The sequence below is a fragment of the Oncorhynchus keta genome, unplaced genomic scaffold (assembly GCF_023373465.1).
Source record: "Oncorhynchus keta strain PuntledgeMale-10-30-2019 unplaced genomic scaffold, Oket_V2 Un_scaffold_1526_pilon_pilon, whole genome shotgun sequence".
Lineage (NCBI taxonomy): Eukaryota > Metazoa > Chordata > Actinopteri > Salmoniformes > Salmonidae > Oncorhynchus > Oncorhynchus keta.
In genome coordinates this window covers 164069-191581 of record NW_026290798.1, presented here as the reverse complement: position 1 = coordinate 191581, position 27513 = coordinate 164069, and the positions used below count along the sequence as shown (strand labels likewise).

Genomic DNA, 27513 nt, shown 5'->3' with positions numbered 1-27513 from the left:
TATTAGAAGTCCTCAACAGAGTGGTGGAGAAAGGAGACAAACCTCCTGGACTCTACTCACATTCTATTAGAAGTCCTCAACAGACTGGTGGAGAAAGAAAAGGAATACAGAGGAGAGGGGAAAGGAGGGGTCACTTTATGAAGTGGCTCCTAACTCAGAGTAGAGTGACATCTACAGCTATTTTATGTGGTGGACTTTTAGGTTCCTAAGAGCCTTGTCTTCTCTCTCTCTTTCATTTCCTCTCTCTCACCCCGCTCTCTTTCCCTGCCTCTCTTCCTCGCTACCCCTCTCTCTTTCCATACCTCTCTCACCCCTCTCTCTCTCCCGTCTCCTTTTCCTTGTCTCTCTCTCTCTCTCTCTCTCTCTCTCTCTCACCCCTCTCTCTTCCTTTCTCTCCCTCTTTTCCCCTCTCTCTTTGCTTGCTGTCTCTCTCTTTCTCACCCCTCTCTATTTTCCTTTCTCTCCCTCTCTCTCCTCCTCTCTCTTTCTCAGCACCTCTATCTCTTATCCCCCTCTCTCTTTCTCAGCACCTCTATCTCTTATCCCCCTCTCTCTGTGGCTTGTTTGTACATTGAGAGGCAACAAGTTAAAAAGGGAGATGCTGGGGTTAGAGGTCAAATCCCTAACCATACAATGAGGTCAATGAGGGGTTGTAGGCCACATTGACAGCCCGTCCAGAAGGGTTATATCAGTGTTGTGTCACAGTCATCCTCTCTGACCCCTTTGATTTATTCTGATTCAAACAGGTCAGGAAGTAACAAGTCCAACAGACAGAGGAAACACGTTGGATAATGTTCAACTTCATTGAATCAACATGTGGAGACCATGATGTGATTTAGGCATAACATGTGAACCATACCAGCTAATGAAGGTCGTTTACGGTGTTGTTTCACTATGAGATATGGCTCTTGTTGAAGCTAAATGTAATAAATGAATAGCAAAGTCAAAGAGGTGTCTGGGCTGTGTAACCCAAAATGTATTGAAGCATCAGTCTTCTTCAGACATCGTTTCAGTTCCAAGCCTGTATCACTGCCCAAAGTCATTAATAAAGTCTCCCTGACTTAATTCTCAATAAAGCTACAAAACATATTTTATTCCAAAGAGAGAGGCTGAAGAAGGAGAGTGAGAGAGAGAGAGAGAGAGAGAGAGAGAGAGAGAGAGAGAGAGAGAGAGAGAGAGAGAGAGAGAGAGAGAGAGAGAGAGAGAGAGAGAGAGAGAGAGAGAGAGAGAGAGAGAGAGAGAGAGAGAGAGAGAGCAAGACAGAGAGAGAGAGAGAGAGAGAGAGAGAGAGAGAGAGAGAGAGAGACAGAGAGAGAGAGAGAGAGAGAGAGAGAGAGAGCAAGACAGAGAGAGAGAGAGAGAGAGAGAGAGAGAGAGAGAGAGAGAGAGAGAGAGAGAGAGAGAGAGAGAGAGAGAGAGAGAGAGAGAGAGAGAGAGAGCAAGACAGAGAGAGAGAGAGAGAGAGAGAGAGAGAGAGAGAGAGAGAGAGAGAGAGAGAGAGAGAGAGAGAGAGAGAGAGAGAGGGAGGGAAATTAGTTTTATGAACTGCAACATCCTGCCAGGACTTTTATTGGGCGCTTAAGCATGTGTGACCTGCCCCGTAGCAACAGATCCGCCTGTTAAATAATAGCTGTGACCTTGTAGGTGGGTGTGTTGACCCCTCCCAGTCCCCCTACCATCACTACCTAACCTCTAAACACAGCTAGACCTCAATGCCACACACACACACACACACACACACACACACACACACACACACACACACACACACACACACACACACACACACACACACACACACACACACACACACACACACACACTTTAACATGGTCAACCTTTGACCTCCACAGACAGATACATTAATAACCAGAGGCCTTATTGGTCTAATGTCCTGTGTGTGTGTGTGTGTGTGTGTGTGTGTGTGTGTGTGTGTGTGTGTGTGTGTGTGTGTGTGTGTGTGTGTGTGTGTGTGTGTGTGTGTGTGTGTGTGTGTGTGTGTGTGTGACACCACCAAGCCAAACCATTAATTTAAATGGAGAATGTAAACACGACTGGCCTAACCCAAAGTGTCAATGTTTTGATTGATTGATACCATCTGATTGATACCATCTCTGGTTGATACCATCTCTGATTGATACCATCACTGGTTGATACCATCTCTGGTTGATACCATCTCTGATTGATACCATCACTGGTTGATACCATCTCTGGTTGATACCATCTCTGATTGATACCATCACTGATTGATACCATCTCTGATTGATACCTTCTCTGATTGATACCATCACTGGTTGATACCATCTCTGGTTGATACGATCCCTGATTAATACCATCTCTGATTGATGTCATCTCTGATTGATACCATCTCTGATTGATACCATCACTGGTTGATACCATCTCTGGTTGATACCATCTCTGATTGATACCATCACTGATTGATACCATCTGATTGATACCATCTCTGGTTGATACCATCTCTGATTGATACCATCTCTGATTGATGTCATCTCTGATTGATACCATCTCTGATTGATGTCATCCCTGATTGATACCATCTCTGATTGATACTATCCCTGATTGATACTATCCCTGATTGATGTCATCTCTGATTGATACTATCTCTGATTGATACCATCTCTGATTGATACCATCTCTGATTGATACTATCTCTGATTGATACTATCCCTGATTGATACCATGTCTGATTGATACTATCCCTGATTGATACTATCCCTGATTGATGTCATCTCTGATTGATACTATCTCTGATTGATACCATCTCTGATTGATACTATCCCTGATTGATACTATCCCTGATTGATGTCATCTCTGATTGATACTATCTCTGATTGATACCATCTCTGATTGATACCATCTCTGATTGATGTCATCCCTGATTGATACCATCTCTGATTGATACTATCCCTGATTGATACTATCTCTGATTGATACTATCTCTGATTGATACAATCCCTGATTGATACCATGTCTGATTGATACTATCCCTGATTGATACCATCTCTGATTGATACCATCTCTGATTGATACTATCTCTGATTGATACCATCTCTGATTGATACCATCTCTGATTGATGTCATCTCTGATTGATACTATCTCTGATTGATACCATCTCTGATTGATGTCATCTCTGATTGATACCATCTCTGATTGATACTATCCCTGATTGATACCATCTCTGATTGATACTACCCTGATTGATACCATCTCTGATTGATGTCATCTCTGATTGATACCATCCCTGATTGATACCATCTCTGATTGATACCATCTCTGATTGATACATCTCTGATTGATACCATCTCTGATTGATGTCATCCCTGATTGATACCATCTCTGATTGATGTCATCTCTGATTGATACTATCTCTGATTGATACCATCTCTGATTGATGTCATCTCTGATTGATACCATCTCTGATTGATACTATCCCTGATTGATACCATCTCTGATTGATACTAACCCTGATTGATACCATCTCTGATTGATGTCATCTCTGATTGATACCATCCCTGATTGATACCATCTCTGATTGATGTCATCTGATTGATACCATCTCTGATTGATACTATCCCTGATTGATACCATCTCTGATTGATACCATCTTGATACTGATTGATCTCTGATCCTCTGATTGATACCATCTCTGATTGATACTCAATACCATCTCTGATTGATACCATCTCTGATTGATGTCATCTCTGATTGATATCCATCTCTGATTGATGTCTCTGATTGATACCATCTCTGATTGATGTCATCTCTGATTGATACCATCTCTGATTGATACCATCTCTGATTGATACCATCTCTGATTGATACCATCACTGATTGATACCATCTGATTGATACCATCATCTCTGATTGATACCATCTCTGATTGATACCATCTCTGATTGATGTCATCTCTGATTGATACCATCTCTGATTGATGTCATCCCTGATTGATACCATCTCTGATTGATACTATCCCTGATTGATACTATCCTGATTGATGTCATCTCTGATTGATACTATCTCTGATTGATACCATCTCTGATTGATACCATCTCTGATTGATACTATCTCTGATTGATACTATCCCTGATTGATACCTATCCCTGATTGATACTATCCCTGATTGATGTCATCTCTGATTGATACTATCTCTGATTGATACCATCTCTGATTGATACTATCCCTGATTGATACTATCCCTGATTGATGTCATCTCTGATTGATACTATCTCTGATTGATACCATCTCTGATTGATACCATCTCTGATTGATACTATCCCTGATTGATACTATCTCTGATTGATACTATCTCTGATTGATACAATCCCTGATTGATACCATGTCTGATTGATACTATCCCTGATTGATACCATCTCTGATTGATACCATCTCTGATTGATACTATCTCTGATTGATACCATCTCTGATTGATACCATCTCTGATTGATGTCATCTCTGATTGATACCATCTCTGATTGATGTCATCTCTGATTGATACTATCTCTGATTGATACCATCTCTGATTGATGTCATCTCTGATTGATACCATCTCTGATTGATACTATCCCTGATTGATACCATCTCTGATTGATACTAACCCTGATTGATACATCTCTGATTGATGTCATCTCTGATTGATACCATCCCTGATTGATACCATCTCTGATTGATACCATCTCTGATTGATGTCATCTCTGATTGATACCATCTCTGATTGATGTCATCTCTGATTGATACCATCTCTGATTGATGTCATCTCTGATTGATACTATCTCTGATTGATACCATCTCTGATTGATGTCATCTCTGATTGATACCATCTCTGATTGATACTATCCCTGATTGATACCATCTCTGATTGATACTAACCCTGATTGATACCATCTCTGATTGATGTCATCTCTGATTGATACCATCCCTGATTGATACCATCTCTGATTGATGTCATCTCTGATTGATACCATCTCTGATTGATACTAACCCTGATTGATACAATCTCTGATTGATACCATCCCTGATTGATACCATCTCTGATTGATACCATCTCTGATTGATACTAACCCTGATTGATACCATCTCTGATTGATGTCATCTCTGATTGATACCATCTCTGATTGATGTCATCTCTGATTGATACTATCTCTGATTGATACCATCTCTGATTGATGTCATCCTGATTGATACCATCTGATTGATACTATCCCTGATTGATACCATCTCTGATTGATACTAACCCTGAGGGACAGATTGATACCATCTCTGATTGATACTAACCCTGATTGATACCATCTCTGATTGATGTCATCTCTGATTGATACCATCCCTGATTGATACCATCTCTGATTGATACCATCTCTGATTGATACTATCCCTGATTGATACCATCTCTGATTGATACTAACCCTGATTGATACCATCTCTGATTGATACCATCTCTGATTGATACTATCCCTGATTGATACCATCTCTGATTGATACTATCCCTGATTGATACCATCTCTGATTGATAATATCTCTGATTGATACCATCTCTGATTGATACTATCCTGATTGATACCATCTCTGATTGATACTATCTCTGATTGATACCATCTCTGATTGATACTAACCCTGATTGATACCATCTCTGATTGATACCATCTCTGATTGATACCATCTCTGATTGATACTATCTCTGATTGATACTAACCCTGATTGATACCATCTCTGATTGATGTCATCTCTGATTGATACCATCTCTGATTGATACTAACCCTGATTGATACTATCCCTGATTGATACCATCTCTGATTGATACTATCCCTGATTGATACCATCTCTGATTGATAATATCTCTGATTGATACCATCTCTGATTGATGTCATCTCTGATTGATACTAACCCTGATTGATACTATCCCTGATTGATGTCATCTCTGATTGATACCATCCCTGATTGATACCATCTCTGATTGATGTCATCTCTGATTGATACCATCTCTGATTGATACTATCCCTGATTGATACCATCCCTGATTGATACCATCTCTGATTGATGTCATCTCTGATTGATACCATCTCTGATTGATACTATCCCTGATTGATACCATCCCTGGTTGATACCATCTCTGATAGATATGATCCCTGATTGATACCATCTCTGATTGATACCATCTCTGATTGATACTAACCCTGATTGATACTATCCCTGATTGATACCATCTCTGATAGATATGATCCCTGATTGATACCATCTCTGATTGATACCATCTCTGATTGATACTAACCCTGATTGATACTATCCCTGATTGATACCACCTTTGATTGATACGATCCCTGATTGATACCATCTCTGATTGACACCATCGTTGAGCAAGGCACTTAACCCTAATTTTCTCCCAGGCCACCATACTACTTTGGCTGACCCTTTAAAACAACACATTTCACTGCACCTACAGTATCTGGTATATGTGACAATACAAGAAATAGATTTTTCGATTGCCATGTACTCATGTGTTGTACAGAGAGGGGTTGGGGACCGGGAGAGGAGACAGAGCTGTGTGTGTGTGTGTGTGTGTGTGTGTGTGTGTGTGTGTGTGTGTGTGTGTGTGTGTGTGTGTGTGTGTGTGTGTGTGTGTGTGTGTGTGTGTGTGTGTGTGTGTGTGTGTGTGTGTGTGAGTTACTACTGGTCTGTACATACCCCTGAGGATGTAATTCTGGTAGTTCTGGTCTGCTTCAGCTCCGACCTTGATTAGACATGTCAGTCCTTCAGACACCACAAACTCATGGACCAGGTCCTTGTCATCCTGAGGAACAGAGAGACGAGCAGTTTATGCCTGACTCTCACACATCATACAGACGACTAGAGATTGGTCATGTGCTATGAGGAGCAGTGATTCTATGGATAAGTCCTAAATAGCACCCTATTCCCTATTTTAGCGCAATAGTGGTGCACTATATAGGGAATAGGGCAGCATTCGGGACATGTATGTATGATTTAGCATAATGGGACATCTATGTATGATTTAGCATAATGGGACAAGGATTAGGAAGTTATATGAGAGTGTTTTTTTGATGCCACAAATCTATAAAAACCTTGAACGACATTTAAGAGCCCTTGTAGGTTTCATGTTTTTATCTACAGTATAATAATGACCTTTAAACTTTGCCAAGTATGGGCATTATTTATTATTGTTTGCAGTAACATTCATTTACTACACACTGTATGGAAATACAAGCATTACATTTCATTAAAGAGATTTATGGTATCCTTGACAACACATATTTCCATGACAGCAAGTAAGACTAAGTATGTTGTGCGTTACTTTCACCAGGGACAAATTACCCATCATGCTCCAAGCACCTCATTTCCTGTTCTCATGGCAACCCTGTATTTTGTAGTTGCCTTAAACATCGGTTGCTAAGTGCCTGTTGTCGGCTAACAGAAAGAGCTCATCCAATTAGTGACAGAGAGGTGCTAAGAGCATTGCTGTCCTCGTTTAATGAATGGTTAGACACGAATGTACCACTCCGAGGGTGAGTGAGTGAGTGAGCACCCTTCTCATTGCTGATTTGGTATTACTGACCCCGACCACAACCCCGTCCATCTTAGATCCTGGCTAAAGTGATGGGGAAACTCTGGGTTCACACCAAACAAATTCATTACATCATAGTTGTTGAGTCTTAGCTGTGAAATAGCAGCCTTGGGCTCCTGAGTGGCGCAGCGGTCTAAGGCACTGCATCTCAGTGCTAGAGGCATCACTATAGACACACTGGTTCGATTCCAGGCTGTATCACAACTGGCCGTACTTGGGAGTCCCATAGGGCGATGCACAGTTGACCCAGTGTTGTCCAGGTTAGGCCGTGGTAGGCCATCATTGTAAATAAGAATTTGTTCTTAACTCACTTGCCTAGTTAAATAAAGGGAAGTGTTTCCTGAACTCTGTCTTGCCCCCCCCCACCCACCTCCTGGGAGCACATTTTGGTTTTCCTACTAGCACAACACAGCTGATTGAAGTAATCCAAGCTTGATGATGAGTTGGTTAGTGTTAGGGCACAAACCTAAACGTGCACCCATAGGGGCCTCGGGACCTATCTGTGAAACCCTGCTGTCGGGTATGATAGGAGAGATGGTTACTGTAGGCTACGTACACACCGGGATCAGGACACCAGACATCAAAATGCCTTCTGAACATAATATTACAACAGGAAGGAACTTGTTTTAACCTTGTGTATTAGGCCCAGTGGATACTGGGAAGGAAAATACTCCTCAGGAGTGAAATTCAATGTAGACAATGTGTCTAGGGAACTATGGCTGGAGAACCCCTGTAATTACTAGATCAGGAGTGAAATTCAATGTAGACAATGTGTCTAGGGAACTATGGCTGGAGAACCCCTTTAATTACTAGATCAGGGTGAAATTCAATGTAGACAATGTGTCTAGGGAACTATGGCTGGAGAACCCCTTTAATTACTAGATCAGGGGTGAAATTCAATGTAGACAATGTGTCTAGGGAACTATGGCTGGAGAACCCCTTTAATTACTAGATCAGGAGTGAAATTCAATGTAGACAATGTGTCTAGGGAACTATGGCTGGAGAACCCCTTTAATTACTAGATCAGGGGTGAAATTCAATGTAGACAATGTGTCTAGGGAACTATGGCTGGAGAACCCCTTTAATTACTAGATCAGGAGTGAAATTCAATGTAGACAATGTGTCTAGGGAACTATGGCTGGAGAACCCCTTTAATTACTAGATCAGGGGTGAAATTCAATGTAGACAATGTGTCTAGGGAACTATGGCTGGAGAACCCCTTCAATTACTAGATCAGGAGTGAAATTCAATGTAGACAATGTGTCTAGGGAACTATGGCTGGAGAACCCCTTTAATTACTAGATCAGGGGTGAAATTCAATGTAGACAATGTGTCTAGGGAACTATGGCTGGAGAACCCCTTTAATTACTAGATCAGGAGTGAAATTCAATGTAGACAATGTGTCTAGGGAACTATGGCTGGAGAACCCCTTTAATTACTAGATCAGGAGTGAAATTCAATGTAGACAATGTGTCTAGGGAACTATGGCTGGAGAACCCCTTTAATTACTAGATCAGGAGTGAAATTCAATGTAGACAATGTGTCTAGGGAACTATGGCTGGAGAACCCCTTTAATTACTAGATCAGGAGTGAAATTCAATGTAGACAATGTGTCTAGGGAACTATGGCTGGAGAACCCCTGTAATTACTAGATCAGGGGTGCCTTATTACACACAAGATGCATGGGGCCCTGTTGAATAACCTTCAACTCTGTGGCTATAACCTTACTATAACACGATTAGCTCTAATCTAATTGATCCAATTGGATGAATGTATTTCTGAACAACAGGCTCCCAGCTGGCTTCAGTCCTAAATGGCACCATATTCCCTATGTAGGGCACTACTTTTGACTATAGTCCTATGAGGTCCTGGTCAAAAGTAGTGCACTATAAAGGGAACAGGGTGCTATTTGGGATGGAGACTGTAGAGTTAGCATGTAGCCAACCACCTACTGGGAGAGCACTTTATACTGAACCAACTGATCTGAGCTCAGTGCTATTTCTTTATACTGAACCAACTGATCTGAGCTCAGTGCTATTTCTTTATACTGAACCATCTGATCTGAGCTCAGTGCTATTTCTTTATACTGAACCATCTGATCTGAGCTCAGTGCTATTTCTTTATACTGAACCAACTGATCTGAGCTCAGTGCTATTTCTTTATACTGAACCATCTGATCTGAGCTCAGTGCTATTTCTTTATGGTGAACCAACTGATCTGAGCTCAGTGCTATTTCTTTATACTGAACCAACTGATCTGAGCTCAGTGCTATTTCTTTATACTGAGCCAACTGATCTAAGCTCAGAGCTATTTCTTTATACTGAGCCAACTGATCTAAGCTCAGAGCTATTTCTTTATGCTGAACCATCTGATCTGAGCTCAGTGCTATTTCTTTATGCTGAACCAACTGATCTGAGCTCAGTGCTATTTCTTTATGCTGAACCATCTGATCTGAGCTCAGTGCTATTTCTTTATGCTGAACCAACTGATCTGAGCTCAGTGCTATTTCTTTATGCTGAACCATCTGATCTGAGCTCAGTGCTATTTCTTTATGCTGAACCATCTGATCTGAGCTCAGTGCTATTTCTTTCACTTTGATGTCACCACACAACGTTTCATTGGCAGCCTGTCCAGTTGTGTAACATCAAAAGGCCTTGGGAGAGCTCCATGAAAAGGCATGTTTTAGCGGACTGCTTATCCAAGTCTTTTTGACTTAATACTAGACAAAGGTCTTACAATATTGAAGAGGACAACAAAGACCACTGTAGCAGTGCTTCGATACTGGGACATGAAATATAATGAAAAACACAGTATTATCATAACCCTGAAATACATAGTGAATGACCCTGTCATATGTGGATATTTCTGCTGAGATTGTCTCCTATATTTCAACATGTTACAGTAGTATTTTATTTGCAGAGCCTCATGTCCGCTTGCCAAATCCTGCACTTTATGTTGTTCTCCTAGACGACAAAACCACCTGTGGCTCTCACACCTGTCGACGGCTCAGTCATTTAAGTACAGGAGGGAGGTTTTCATCTGGCTTCGGAGTGGGCTATGCAACGCTAGGCTAGGAGCTAGTGGTCAGGTGGGGAGTGAGGGGGAGAGGTGTGTGTGTGTGTACTGTTGGGTGGTCAGTCTTAGAGCGCTCCTCCCTCATAGGAATACACACCAGAGTGTTTCCAGGACAGCTTCTACATGCATCAATGATGGAGAGCCCAGTCATTTGGCGAAACCACTGTGTAAACAAGTGTGTACTCACACAGAGAGAGAAAGTTCCAGACACACACAGCTGGGCTGGAACTGAAATATTACACAGTCTGTGACGACAGAGCTGGAGACACTGTACCTTCTGATAACATTTAGGTATAGACCTGCAGCAGACAACATGTTAACAGGATTCTTCATCCAAACACATGGACGCACTATATTGATACAAGCTCTTTAGGGGAGAGGTTACTCGAGTGCAGTTGCTTGTGTGTGTGTGTGTGTGTGTGTGTGTGTGTAACACCCACTTCCTCCAAACCTGACCTAGTCATTCCAAGTGTGCACAGGCACAGTGAGACGTCCTGATCTATTCCTGTATTTCTCTGTCAACATCTGTAGCTCACTTTTCCTTCCAACGGTCTCCTGAAGTGATGTTTAACACTCCCCCTCTCGCCTCCACAGTGATTCCTGCCAGGCCAGCCAGCCCCAGTGTGTGAAGCAGGGCTCTGGCCAAGCATGGACCTGAGCACAGCAGAGTACAGCATAGCTGCCACGGAGGCAGTCTTCTCTCACTGCACAGCTCTGTTCAGATAGCTAGGAAAATATTACTGTACAGTGTGTGTGTTAAGTATGTTTGTATGAGCACTTGCTGTACAAAGCATGCGTGTATGTGTGCATACACGTGTGTGTGTCATATGGGAGAATGTGTGCATATGTGCATACACGTGTGTGTGTGTCATATGGGAGAATGTGTGCATATGTGCATACATGTGTGTGTGTCATATGGGAGAATGTGTGCATACACGTGTGTGTGTCATATGGGAGAATGTGTGATAGTTAATGATAAACAAGAGCCATTAGTAGACTATCGCTGCAGTATTAATGAATCTGATATTCTCAGGCTGCTGCTAAGACAAAAGGGAGGGGAACATTACCTGAAAGATCTGTTTGAGGGAAAACAGGGCTCTCCTCAGCTCTCGTCCATTTGAGTTGTAGAGTTTCTCTAAAAGAAGAGAAAGAAGAGATCAGTTTACAGTCACACACAGCTGTGGTACTTTTCCATGTCAATGACTCAAGGAAAAAGCTAACTAAGCAAAGGCTTATTGTCCAAATGATTGGAGAGATAAACCTGCATGTGTGAGTGAAACCCTGCATGTGTGAGTGAAACCCTGCATGTGTGAGTGAAACCCTGCATGTGTGAGTGAAACCCTGCATGTGTGAGTGAAACCCTGCATGTGTGAGTGAAACCCTGCATGTGTGAGTGAAACCCTGCATGTGTGAGTGAAACCCTGCATGTGTGAGTGAAACCCTGCATGTGAGTGAAACCCTGCATGTGTGAGTGAAACCCTGCATGTGTGAGTGAAACCCTGCATGTGTGAGTGAAACCCCCTGCATGAAACCCTGCATGAGTGAAACCCTGCATGTGTGAGTGAAACCCTGCATGTGTGAGTGAAACCCTGCATTTGTCAGTGAAACCCTGCATGTGTGAGTGAAACCCTGCATGTGTGAGTGAAACCCTGCATTTGTGAGTGAAACCCTGCATGTGTGAGTGAAACCCTGCATTTGTGAGTGAAACCCTGCATGTGTGAGTGAAACCCTGCATGTGTGAGTGAAACCCTGCATGTGTGAGTGAAACCCTGCATGTGTGAGTGAAACCCTGCATGTGTGAGTGAAACCCTGCATGTGTGAGTGAAACCCTGCATGTGTGAGTGAAACCCTGCATTTGTGAGTGAAACCCTGCATGTGTGAGTGAAACCCTGCATGTGTGAGTGAAACCCTGCATGTGTGAGTGAAACCCTGCATTTGTGAGTGAAACCCTGCATGTGTGAGTGAAACCCTGCATGTGTGAGTGAAACCCTGCATTTGTGAGTGAAACCCTGCATGTGTGAGTGAAACCCTGCATGTGTGAGTGAAACCCTGCATTTGTGAAACCCTGCATGTGTGAGTGAAACCCTGCATTTGTGTGAAACCCTGCATGTGTGAAAACCCTGCATGTGTGAGTGAAACCCTGCATGTGTGAGTGAAACCCTGCATGTGTGTAGTGAAACCCTGCATTTGTGAAACCCTGCATTTGTGAGTGAAACCCTGCATGTGTGAGTGAAACCCTGCATTTGTGAGTGAAACCCTGCATTGTGAGTGAAACCCTGCATGTGTGAGTGAAACCCTGCATTTGTGAGTGAAACCCTGCATTTGTGAGTGAAACCCTGCATGTGTGGTGAAACCCTGTGTGTGAGTGAAACCCTGCATTTGAGTGAAACCCTGCATATTGCATGTGGTGAAACCCTGCATTTGTGAGTGAAACATTTGAGTGAAACCCTGCAGTGTGATGAAACCCTGCATTTGTGACCCTCTTGCATCCCCAGATATGAAACCCTATGTGTGAAAACCCTGTTTGAAACCCTGTATATGAACTATAACCCTGCATTTGTATGAAACCCTGAACTATAAACCCTGCATATGAACTGAAACCTATAGTATATGCATGTGTGACTATAACCCTTAGTATATGAACTATAAGCCTAGTATATGAACTATAACCTGCATAGTATATGAAACTATAACCTTTAGTGAAACCCTGCACTATGAAACCCTGCATTAATATGAAACCCTGCATGCTAAACCCTGGGTCACATTTTTACCTTGTCATCATGGGAAACCCTGATCTTGCAACATTTCGTGATAACTAGTCAAATGATGCCACTAAGCTACCTGTGAAACCCTGCATGTGTGAAGTGAAACCCTGCAAACAGTAATAGTTTAGCTAGTTGCTCTGGGCCAGTTGCTCTGGGCTAGTAACTCTGGGCTAGTATGCTCTGGGCTATAGTTGCTCTGGGCTTTAGTATGCTCTGGGCTAGTTGCTCTGGTATATGAACTATAACCTTTAGTATATGAACTATAACCTTTAATATATTGGGTAGTATATTGGGTCACATTTCATTAATGCACATCTTGTCCAGTAATAGTTTGGCTAGTTGCTCTGGGCCAGTTGCTCTGGGCTAGTTGCTCTGGGCTAGTTGCTCTGGGCTAGTTGCTCTGGGCTAGTTGCTCTGGGCTAGTTGCTCTGGGCTAGTTGCTCTGGGCCAGTTGCTCTGGGCCAGTTGCTCTGGGCTAGTTGCCCTGGGCTAGTTGCTCTGGGCTTGTTGCCCTGGGCTAGTTGCCCTGGGCTAGTTGCTCTGGGTTAGTTGCTCTGGGCTAGTTGCCCTGGGCTAGTTGCTCTGGGCTAGTTGCCCTGGGCTAGTTGCTCTGGGCTAGTTGCTCTGTGCCAGTGAGGACTGTAGTTCAGAGAAGCACATCTGTGAAGAGTTAAAAAACACTTGACTTTTCCTGCTGACAGAACTGCCTCTATCTGTCTCCTATGTGCAAAGCCACTACTACCATAGAGATGATATAATACTGTGACTGACTACTACACTGACTGACTTATGCACCATAGCCAGATCACACAGGTCAGTTTGCCAACACATACAGTCAATGTGTAATGCTGTAGTGAAAAGGGTTTCCAAAAGAACGGGATTTGTTGCTAGTTGGTATGGTTATGAGGCCTCATGGTACATTGCATTAGTTCCAACAACTCTTAGGCTTTCTCATCCTGTCAGGGTGTGTTGAGATCTTTCAACATGGCATTGCATCTCAGGTGTTGTTTCTTGTCTCACCATTGGGTGGCAGTGTTGAGCAGTAGAGCGTGACTCCAGCCAACTATGACGCAGTGCTGCAGGTAAACCGTACCACTACCACACAGGCTGCTGCAGCTTGGAGAGTCTCTACTCTGACTCAGCAAAAGCTGTCACTGCTGCAGATAGCAACATACACAATACCCTACTGCAGTCTTTGCCTGTCCCCTTCAGCTCTACCTCTCTCCTTTCCCTCTCTTTCTCATCTCTACCTCTCTCTACCTCTCTCAGCCCCCCATCTCTCTCTCTCTCCCTCTTTCAGCTCTACCTCTCTCTCTATCTTCCTACATTTCTGTCTGTCTGCCTTTCTTTCTGTGACAGTCTTTGTCTCTCTCCCAAACATCTCTCAATACATTTTCTCTGTCCTTCTTTCTCTCTCTCTTTGCATTTGCCTTTCTTCTTCCTCACTCATGTTTTCCTCTGTCATGAACACAGATCCATTTGGTCTCCAATGACCTCTGACCTCTCTGCTCCCTGTGTTCACACTCTCACTGTTACTAAGACCTCAATAATTATGCTTCCCTCCTTCTTCAAGCCAAAGAGAGAGGCCCAGGTGACCCCTGTGCATGATCACACACACACATGCACACACACACACACACACCTTTCAACGAAGCAGGCAGGAGCCTCATCAGTAACACTTTGCCCTGTGGTGTCATTTATTCTGTCATGTTGCTCTACTGCCTAGCAGAACTCATTATAACATATATTCTGTCATGTTGCTCTACTGCCTAGCAGAACTCATTATAACATATATTCTGTCATGTTGCTCTACGGCCTAACAACAGAACTCATTATAACATATATTCTGTCAGGTTGCTCTACGGCCTAACAACAGAACTCATTATAACATATATTCTGTCATGTTGCTCTACTGCCTAACAACAGAATGTATTATAACATATATTCTGTCATGTTGCTCTACTGCCTAACAACAGAACTCATTATAACATATATTCTGTCATGTTGCTCTACTGCCTAACAACAGAACTCATTATAACATATATTCTGTCATGTTGCTCTACGGCCTAACAGAACTCATTATAACATATATTCTGTCATGTTGATCTACGGCCTAACAGAACTCAGTATAGCATATATTCCTTCATGTTGCTCTACGGCCTAACAGAACTCATTATAACATATATTCTGTCATGTTGATCTACGGCCTAACAACAGAACTCATTGTAACATATATTCTGTCATATTGCTCTACGGCCTAACAGAACTCAATATAGCATATATTCCTTCATGTTGCTCTACGGCCTAACAGAACTCATTATAATATATATTCTGTCATGTTGATCTATGGCCTAACAACAGAACTGATTATAACATATATTGTGTCATGTTGATCTATGGCCTAACAACAGAACTCATTATAACATATATTGTGTCATGTTGATCTATGGCCTAACAACAGAACTGATTATAACATATATTGTGTCATGTTGATCTATGGCCTAACAACAGAACTGATTATAACATATATTCTGTCATGTTGATCTATGGCCTAACAACAGAACTGATTATAACATATATTCTGTCATGTTGATCTATGGCCTAACAACAGAACTGATTATAACATATATTCTGTCATGTTGATCTATGGTCTAACAACAGAACTCATTATAACATATATTCTGTCATGTTGATCTATGGCCTAACAACAGAACTGATTATAACATATATTGTGTCATGTTGATCTACGGTCTAACAACATAACTCATTGTAACATATATTCTGTCATGTTGCTCTACAGCCAAACAGAACTCAGTATAGCATATATTCCTTCATGTTGCTCTACGGCCTAACAGAACTCATTATAACATATATTCTGTCATGTTGCTCTACGGCCTAACAGAACTCATTATAACATATATTCTGTCATGTTGCTCTACGGCCTAACAGAACTCATTATAACATATATTCTGTCATGTTGATCTATGGCCTAACAACAGAACTCATTATAACATATATTCTGTCATGTTGCTCTACGGCCTAACAGAACTCATTATAACATATATTCTGTCATGTTGATCTATGGCCTAACAACAGAACTCATTATAACATATATTCTGTCATGTTGCTCTACGGCCTAACAGAAGTCATTATAACATATATTCTGTCATGTTGCTCTACGGCCTAACAGAAGTCATTATAACATATATTCTGTCATGTTGCTCTACTGCCTAACAACAGAACTCATTATGACATATATTCTGTCATGTTGCTCTACGGCCTAACAACAGAACTCATTATAACATATATTCTGTCATGTTGCTCTACGGTCTAACAGAACTCATTATAAGATATATTCTGTCATGTTGCTCTACGGCCTAACAACAGAACTCATTCAAATTCCATCGTTGTCCTGATCATTGTGGCACTGGAGAGTGATATATTCCTGACTGTTGCTGTGTACGTGTGTGTGTATGTGTGTGTATGTGCATGTGAGATTATGAGTCATGAACATAGACCCTAACACAACCCAACGCTGTCCGTTGAAACCTCTCACGTCTATGAGTGATCTGTCTATACAAACAGCTGGCCCTGATTCTATTCAGAAGGGTGAGAAACACACATAGTTTCTTGGCTGGATGGTGGACCGGGCATATGTTTGAGATTCACAGCACAGCAACAGACCTCTATTCATCATTGTTGTTTTCAGTCACAGATTAAATCCCTTCCCAGCTGAAGGTCTGAGTGTGTGTGTACGTGTATGTGTGTCAACCAGCTATTTGGGCACGCATAGATTCTTCCGGAGACACCGTCAGCCAAGAGCCCAGCCAAGGCCTAACAGACCCCCTCACCTCTCTCTCTCTCTCTCTCTCTCTCTCTCTCTCTCTCTCTCTCTCTCACCACGCATGCACACAGACACACCACGCATACACACACCACGCATGCACACACCACGCACACACCACGCATGCACACCACGCATACACACACACACACACACACACACACACGCACACACACACACACACACACACACACACACACACACACACACACACACACACACACACACACACACACACACACACACACACACACACACACACACACACACACACACACACACACACACACACACACACACACACACACACACACACACACACACACACACACCACGCATACACACACACCATGCTTACACGCACACACACACACACCACGCATACACACACACGAGCGCACACACCACACACACACCGCACACACGTACACACGCACGTACATACACACTGTTGAGGAAAACTATGATTTGCTGGGTAGTTGCAAAAGGATTCCTCAGTTGGTCTGAGGTTGGCTGAGTGGCTCTGGGCTGAGTGGCTCTGGACTGACTGGGTTGTGTTCCAGAGCACATGTTGAGGGATGTATTGACTGGGTTGTGTTCCAGAACACATGTTGTGGGATGTGCTGACTCGGCTGTGTTCCAGGACACTCAGCTCTGTTCACATTCACTCAGAGAGCCAGTCTGTGAATATGGCCTATATCTGATGATGATGATGCACCCTGGGTAGACACAGGGTGGACCAATCCAGGCCAGTAGAACTCTCTTTCTTCCATGCTGTAGATATCTAGATTATGATGGAACACAGGGCTGGAGTGTTCCATCAGTAGAACTCTCTTTCTTCCATGCTGTAGATATCTAGATTATGATGGAACACAGGGTGGACCAATCCAGGCCAGTAGAACTCTCTTTCTTCCATGCTGTAGATATCTAGATTATGATGGAACACAGGGCTGGAGTGTTCCATCAGTAGAACTCTCTTTCTTCCATGCTGTAGATATCTAGATTATGATGGAACACAGGGCTGGAGTGTTCCATCAGTAGAACTCTCTTTCTTCCATTCTGTAGAGATCTAGATTATGATGAAACACAGGGCTGGAGTGTTCCATCAGTAGAACTCTCTTTCTTCCATGCTGTAGAGATCTAGATTATGATGGAACACAGGGCTGGAGTGTTCCATCAGTAGAACTCTCTTTCTTCCATCCTGTAGAGATCTAGATGATGATGGAACACAGGGCTGGAGTGTTCCATCAGTAGAACTCTCTTTCTTCCATCCTGTAGAGATCTAGATGATGATGGAACACAGGGCTGGAGTGTTCCATCAGTAGAACTCTCTTTCTTCCATCCTGTAGATATCTAGATGATGATGGAACACAGGGCTGGAGTGTTCCATCAGTAGAACTCTCTTTCTTCCATCCTGTAGAGATCTAGATGATGATGGAACACAGGGCTGGAGTGTTCCATCAGTAGAACTCTCTTTGTTCCATCCTGTAGAGATCTAGATGATGATGGAACACAGGGCTGGAGTGTTCCATCAGTAGAACTCTCTTTGTTCCACCCTGTAGAGATCTAGATGATGATGGAACACAGGGCTGGAGTGTTCCATCAGTAGAACTCTCTTTGTTCCATCCTGTAGAGATCTAGATGATGATGGAACACAGGGCTGGAGTGTTCCATGCTGGAGGAGAGGAAACACACATGCAGAAACATTCAACTCCCTATGCAGCTGAGATCGGGACACAGATTACTCCTGGTCTTTTAAAAGAGTGTGTCCCAGTGACCTACTGGTTTTAACACCCACCTGATATAAATCTGCAGTGAAGTGAGGAAGTATTTACAGGGGCACATGGATACGCGGCCGTATGCATCATGGTAAAGAAATGTCACATACCCAAAAAATGATATTGACTGTACGATGTTGTACAGGGGAATGTTCCCATGTTGACTCAACATGAAAAAATGAGGCAAAGGGGAAATGTTGTTGTCATACAGACAGTTGGGGTCTACAGTAAGTCAGTCTACTGGCTACTGTTTCACTCCTTACATCACCAAAGAGTCCTGTAAAGTTGAGCTGGATGCCAGGAGACAGTGGACACGTTCTCCCCTGATGATATGAGTGTTGTAGGGAACAACATTTATTTATTTTCAGTATCCATGGCAACACAATCCTACCACATTCCCAGCATGCTCTTCTTTCAGAAGGAGATCTGGGCCCATAGAAGTGCTAGATTTTTTAAAAATCAGAATTTCTAAGATAATATGGGCAGGGAGGACCTGATCCTAGATCAGCGCTCCTACTGTGAGATGCTTTGTGAACACGGGCCCTTATGGCAGGTAGCCCGGATACTGTATGTCGTGCAAGTAAATCAGCAGATTCATCAGTCTCTCTGCCAGTCGGCACCATGCCCCCATCACCGTCCCTATCACCATGTTCTGCTGCAGTAGGGGCACTGCCTGTCCTGATGACTCTCCTCTTTAGTCTACACCATGTGTGGGAAAATCAAAGCCTCCTGCGGCATGCAGGTTTCGGCAGGTTTGGACAGGTTCGTAACCATGGTGACGATGATTCAGAGTTGAGATGTGGGATCTGATCACTGGAGGGTGGAGAGGGGGGAACAGTTATGTAGGTTACTCATCACACTGTTCCCCTTGCTAAAACGATGAACATGATTAACATCGTAGCTCCACTTTCATGTTAGAGTGTTGCTGGTGAATCAACCGTCTGGATTTCCAGTCAGACATTCATTGTGTTGTGTTCTTGGATGTAAGATGGTTATCTGCTCATTCACTTTGCTAAATAAATAAATTCACTTTGCTAAGTAATATATATATTTATTTAAATAGATAAATAAATAAATAACCAGGGTGGCAGTAGTGACGTTGCGCCACTCGGGAGGCCACTTGATGATCCACTTCCTGATTCCATGCTACAACAAGGACAGTGATTTTCCTCATCAGCCAGGAGGCTGCCAGAGTTTTAGCACTAATCCCAGAGGAGTATGTTTTAGGGGGCAGAGGGGCCAGACGCCAAGCCAATCAGAGATGGCATGGTAGTCAACATTCCTCCACAGTGTATCAGTGGCGTTTGCACAAAGGCTCTGTGCGCCTCATCTCAGGCCTGAAGTCCGGCCTGCAATAAAACTGTCAGGGAGTTATTCCTGCCCGCCACAAAATGAAGCCCTTCTGCAGAAACAGACAGCTCTTTCCCCTGTCCGCAGTCCGCACACCGGCGCGCCTCCCAAAGAGGCCCTCCTTTAATGAGAAATAGCTCAGCTCAGATTAGTTCCATACCAGCTGGCACAGATAAGTGCCCACAAAGTATGGTCCTTTTTTTTTAAACATCACTGTATTTGAGAAGAGGGAGAAGAAGAAAAACACAAAGTGGAACAGAGAGGAAACAAGGTATTCTGCTGGATGGGAATGGAACTGGACCCCAACTCTGGAAACCTGTTAGCTTCAAAACCTTCTTCTTCCCAGAGAGAAGACGGCTCAGACTTCAGCATCGATGGGCTGATTCATTTGTCATTCAGATGAAATACCAATGGGAGACAAACAACTGGTATACAGCCAGACAGTCATATAGAGTAATTTAGTCATATAGAGTAAGTTATACTGTAAGCCTTTAAGAGAGTCTGTTAAATGACCAAAATGTAAAAACATATAGTACCTTCTGAATCCTGATGACCTTACTATGGAGTCTGATGTGAGTGACCGAGGTTCAAACCCAGGAACTCCCGTGCACCACAAAACCGTGTTAGCCTGTTGAGCTAAAGCCTTATAGAGTCTTATAGATCTTAGGCACGGTTACTCATTATGTGAGAAGAATTAACTGAACCCCTAATTATACACTGGCAACGTGAAACTAGTACCTCACTGACAGAGAGAGAGAGAGAGAGAGAGAGAGAGAGAGAGAGAGAGAGAGAGAGAGAGAGAGAGAGAGAGAGAGAGAGAGAGCAAGTATAGGGTGCAGCTGAGGTCATCAACCACATTCCTGACCTTTCAGTCTTGCCTCGTATGTGAGGCTTCTTTCACATACAATCTTTGAGCAGGTAGAACCTGATTACTGAATAAGATGAAAGCTGTATCACTTTTATAATGTTCTGTATCCTGCAGCTGTGTGCCTTTGTCCAACTAACCTCTGTCAGTGCATGGTACTGGAACAGCCACAGGGATGTTCTGATCTCAAAATGACAATAATTACTGAGGTAGTAAAATATGAATGGCTATAATCACCTAGAATCTCCTCCCTTTTCCGTGGGGAGAGAGAGGAATGATGTTCTGGGCTTTGACACAGGGGCAAGTCTGGAATCTACGGGGTTAGTCCTCTCACCCCAAGAACCGACAAACCAACAGACAGATACACAGACAGACAGACACCTCTGGACCAGTGCTGTCTCAAAACTGGAGAAGAACCTTTCACAAACAGATTTTCACAAGTTCTGGTTGTCATAACCAATATCCAAGAATCATTTCCGTAGACAGTCATGTGACATGTTCAATTTTTTTATTATGAAGTCTAAACGCTATGCCCTTAACTTCCTGTCTCGATACATCTCATTGTTAGAGAACTGGTAAATGTATGAGCATCTTCTGTTGGTCTAACGATGAACTCAATATACCTGCCCTCTTTCCTTCCACAAGAACATCCACTCCCTCGCTTTCAGCCTTTATTACCAACGACTCCATCGAATGTAAAGGATGACAAGCACTGCTCAGGCTTTAAACAGCAGAACACATAAACCATATCCAAGGGCCAGCCAAGAAACCCACAAAGACCCCACTGGGTCAGACAGACCCAAGAACGCAGCTTTCAGGAGAGCTCTCAGCCAAGAGGATGGTGTGGAGAGATTGAGAGAATGATGCAACAAGTGGGGCCTGTTTACAACGTATAGTAGTCTGGGTAGGGAAGCACATCTGAGCCATTGAGACAGCAATACAACTGACCTACTGTATATACCAGAGGAGGCTGGTGGGAGAAGCTATAGGAGGACGGGTTCATTGTAACGGTTGGAATGGAATGAATGGAACGGAGTCAAAAAGTGGTTTCAATATGTTTGATGTGTTTGATACGTTCCATTAATTCCATTCCAGTTATTACAACGAGCCCATCCTCCTATAGCTCCTCCCACCAGCCTCCACTACCATAGACTTATGACCGTATGAACTCACACTAGGACAGACAAACACAACACAGTGTATTTACTCAAGCTAGGGCACAAGACAGACACACAGACAGGCACACTGGGTTCATAGGAGACAGACAGACAGACAGACAGACAGACAGACAGACAGACAGACAGACAGACAGACAGACAGACAGACAGACAGACAGACAGACAGACAGACAGACAGACAGGATTCATAGGAGACGGACAGACAGACAGGTTTCATAGGAAACAGACAGACAGACTGGGTTCATAGGAGACAGGGTCAGCACACCTGTCACTTGTAAAATGGCAGATATTTTATTCGGTGCCACTGATTGGACAGATGTTATCCTTAGAGAAGGCACTGTAGCCTATAAACCCCATCTTGTTTGGGATAAAAATGACAAGCAGGTAACCAACTTTCAGGGGTTTCTAGGGCTATGATGATGTTGGAGGTTGTGACGACAGTGGCCTATTCTATTGTGAGGTGACTGACTCACTAGTTATTTAGGTCAATCTCTGGAAACAGAGTACAAACTAATTTGGGTTTGATATCCTATCCACTTGAGCCCTAGCACAACAACTGCTGAGTACATGTGGGAGTATGCTAGTTAGTATCTACCACATTCAGCTGCCACACAGCATCACCTCCCACCACTGTTTACTTTAAGTGACTAAACGCTGGTGTGTTGTGATGCTACTGCCTCCATGATATACTATACTGCCTACTCCATGATATACCATACTGCCTACTCCATGATATACCATACTGCCTACTCCATGATATACCATACTGCCTACTCCATGCTATACCATACTGCCTACTCCATGATATACCATACTGCCTACTCCATGATATACCATACTGCCTACTCCATGATATACCATACTGCCTACTCCATGATATACCATACTGCCTACTCCATGATATACCATAATGCCTACTCCATGATATACCATACTGCCTACTCCATGATATACCATACTGCCTACTCCATGATATACCATAATGCCTACTCCATGATATACCATACTGCCTACTCCATGATATACCATACTGCCTACTCCATGATATACCATACATATGATATACCATACTGCCTACTCCATGATATACCATACTGCCTACTCCATGATATACCATACTGCCTACTCCATGATATACCATACTGCCTACTCCATGATATACCATACTGCCTACTCCATGATATACCATACTGCCTACTCCATGCTATACCATAATGCCTACTCCATGATATACCATACTGCCTACTCCATGATATACCATACTGCCTACTCCATGCTATACCATAATGCCTACTCCATGATATACCATACTGCCTACTCCATGATATACCATACTGCCTAGTCCATGATATACCATACTGCCTACTCCATGATATACCATACTGCCTACTCCATGATATACCATACTGCCTATACTCCATGATATACCATACTGCCTACTCCATGATATACCATACTGCCTACTCCATGATATACCATACTGCCTAGTCCATGATATACCATACTGCCCACTCCATGACATACTGCCTACTCCATGATATACCATACTGCCTACTCCATGACATACCATACTGCCTAGTCCATGATATCCCATACTGCCCACTCCATGCTATACCATAATGTCTACTCCATGGATATACTACACTGCCTACTCCGTGGATATACCATAATGCCGACTCCGTGGATATACTATACTGCCTACTCCAGTATATACCATACTGCCTAGTCCATGATATACCATAATGCTCAGTCCATGATATACCATAATGCCTTCTCCAGGATATACCATAATGCCTAGTCCATGATATACCATAATGTCTCCTCCAGGATATACCATAATGCCTACTCCGTGGATATACTATACTGCCTATTCCATGATATACCATAATGCCTACTCAAGGATATACTATACTGCCTACTCCAGGATATACCATACTGCCTACTCCAGGATATACCATACTGCCTAGTCCATGATATACCATAATGTCTACTCCAGGATATACCATAATGCCTACTAAGTGGATATACTATACTGCCTACTACATGCTATACTATAATGTCTACTCCAGGATATACCATAATGCCTACTCCGTGGATATACTATACTGCCTACTCCATGATATACCATACTGCCTACTCCATGGATATACCATAATGTCTACTCCAGGATATACCATAATGCCTAGTCCATGATATACCATAATGCCTACTCCATGATATACTATACTGCCCACTCCATGCTATACCATAATGTCTACTCCAGGATATACCATAATGCCTACTCCGTGGATATACTATACTGCCTACTCCATGATATACCATAATGCCTACTCCAGGATATACTATACTGCCTACTCCAGGATATACCATACTGCCTACTCCAGGATATACTATACTGCCTACTCTGTGGAAATACTATACTGCCTACTCCGTGGATATACCATACTGCCTACTCCGTGGATATACTATACTGCCTACTCCAGGATATACCATACTGCCTACTCCAGGATATACTATACTGCCTACTCTGTGGAAATACTATACTGCCTACTCCATGGATATACCATACTGCCTACTCCGTGGATATACTATACTGCCTACTCCATGGATATACTATACTGCCTACTCCAGGATATACTATACTGCCTACTCCGTGGTTATACCATACTGCCTACTCCGTGGATATACTATACTGCCTACTCCGTGGATATACTATACTGCCTACTCCGTGGATATACTATACTGCCTACTCCGTGGTTATACCATACTGCCTACTCCGTGGAAATACTATACTGCCTACTCCATGGATATACCATACTGCCTACTCCGTGGATATACTATACTGCCTACTCCATGGATATACTATACTGCCTACTCCAGGATATACCATACTACCTACTCCAGGATATACTATACTGCCTACTCCATGGATATACTATACTGCCTACTCCAGGATATACCATACTGCCTACTCCAGGATATACTATACTGCCTACTCCGTGGTTATACCATACTGCCTACTCCGTGGATATACTATACTGCCTACTCCGTGGATATACTATACTGCCTACTCCGTGGATATACTATACTGCCTACTCCGTGGATATACTATACTGCCTACTCCGTGGATATACTATACTGCCTACTCCGTGGATATACTATACTGCCTACTCCGTGGATATACTATACTGCCTACTCCGTGGATATACTATACTGCCTACTCCGTGGATATACCCATATTGTACTCTGTTACTGTACTGCCCACTCATGACCTTTAACACAGTGGTCCGAGATGGTTGCTCAGATTTAGCCCTGTTGTGGAGCCTATCCTACTGGGCAGCCTGGGCCACAGAGTCTGTGTGAGAGAGGTGTGTGTGGTTGGCCTCTAAGCCTGAGGTCAGCCAGAAACATCTGCGAGAGAGCGAGAGAGTGATGGACAGAGAGAAAGAGGGGGAGAGAGAGCCACAGCACTGCCTGCCAGGGCAAAAACACAACTAGTCCCATCTTTGTTCTCCTGGTATTTTTATGACAACGCATCAGGTTCATGTGCAATGGGCCCTCTATTGTCACGAAATACAGAGCTGCAGAAACAAGCATCTCTCTCTCTCTCTCTCTCTCTCTCTCTCTCTCTCTCTCTCTCTCTCTCTCTCTCTCTCTCTCTCTCTCTCTCTCTCTCTCTCAATTCAATTCAATTCAATTCAATGGCCTTTATTAGCATGGGAAACATATGTTTACATTGCCAAAGCAAGTGAAATGGATAAACAAAAGTGAAATAAACAATAAAACGTGAACAGTAAATATTACACCCACACAAGTTACAAAATAATAAAGACATTTCAAATGTGAGAGTGTGTCTATATACAGTGTTGTAGCAAAATAGTACAAAAAGGAAAATAAATAAAAATAGGTTGTATTTACAATGGTGTTTGTTCTTTACTGATTTCCCTTTCCTTGTGGCAACAGGTCAGAAATCTTGCTGCTGTGATGCACACTGTGGTATGTCACTCAATAGATATGGGAGTTTATCAACATTTGATTTGTTTTCTAATTCTTTGTGGGTCTGTGTAATCTGAGGGAAATATGTGTCTCTAATATGGTCATACTTTGGGCAGGAGGTTAGGAAGTGCAGCTCAGTTTGAGGGCAGTGTGCACATAACCTGTCTTCTCTTGAGAGTCAGGTCTGCCTACGGCGACCTTTTTCAATCGCAAGGCTATGCTCACTGAGTCTGTACATAGTCAAAGCTTTTCTTAATTTTAGGCCAGTCACAGTGGTCAGGTATTCTGCCACTGTGTACTCTCTGTCTATTGCCAAATAACATTCTAGTTTGCTCTGTTTTTTGTTAATTCTTTCCAATTTGTCAAGTAAATATATTTTGTTTTCTCATTATTTGAGGCCAATCCTGTTCCTAATTCATGGTGAAAAAGCAGCAGTAATTAGGGAGTGGGACCTCCCAACATGGGTACAGGCTACATTGTGAAACTGGAGGGCTTCTCTGCTTTCATCTCAGCCCTGTGGAACCCAAACATGAGGTGGATGATGGCTCAGTAAAAGGAGATGAATGCAGCAGGGGGAATCATTAGGAAGTAATGCAGGTGAGGATGAGGTCACTACAAAGGAATCTGGGCTTTGAGTGCAACCAGAAAGGAAACAAACAATTAGTGGAACAAATGTTAAAGTTTACTAGGCCAGTTATCCACACACACACAAACACACAGATGGACAGACACGCACGCACGCACACACACGTTCATTTACAGTTTACACTGAAGAATAAAGACATTAATTAATTTGTTCCTGCCACTTGGAGTTTCTTCAAATGGTTGGGGAGAATGGATGAGAGACAGATGGGGAGAATGGTTTTGATTAGAGAAAACCAAGCACGGCCACACAGACAGACAGAAAGAGAGAGAGAGAGTGAGAGACTGAGTGGCTCTTTCATATTGGGACCAGGCTTTACAGGAAGGCCCGGCTACTCTACCCACAGGGCTCCACTGTCCCTGAACTTCCTTACCCAGGGGGGGACAGAGAAACTGCATCTGCATCAAATTACATGTTATTTGTCACA

General features: G+C 43.0%; 1 protein-coding gene across 1 annotated transcript in view; it reads right to left on the bottom strand.

Moving 5' to 3' along the window:
• Nucleotides 1–27513, bottom strand: part of LOC127927550 (FH1/FH2 domain-containing protein 3-like) — a 204199-nt gene that overhangs the window by 30554 nt on the left and 146132 nt on the right. The window contains 2 exon segments of the mRNA XM_052514086.1: nucleotides 6698–6803; nucleotides 11735–11802. Of these exon segments, the coding sequence (XP_052370046.1) occupies nucleotides 6698–6803; nucleotides 11735–11802 (174 nt within the window).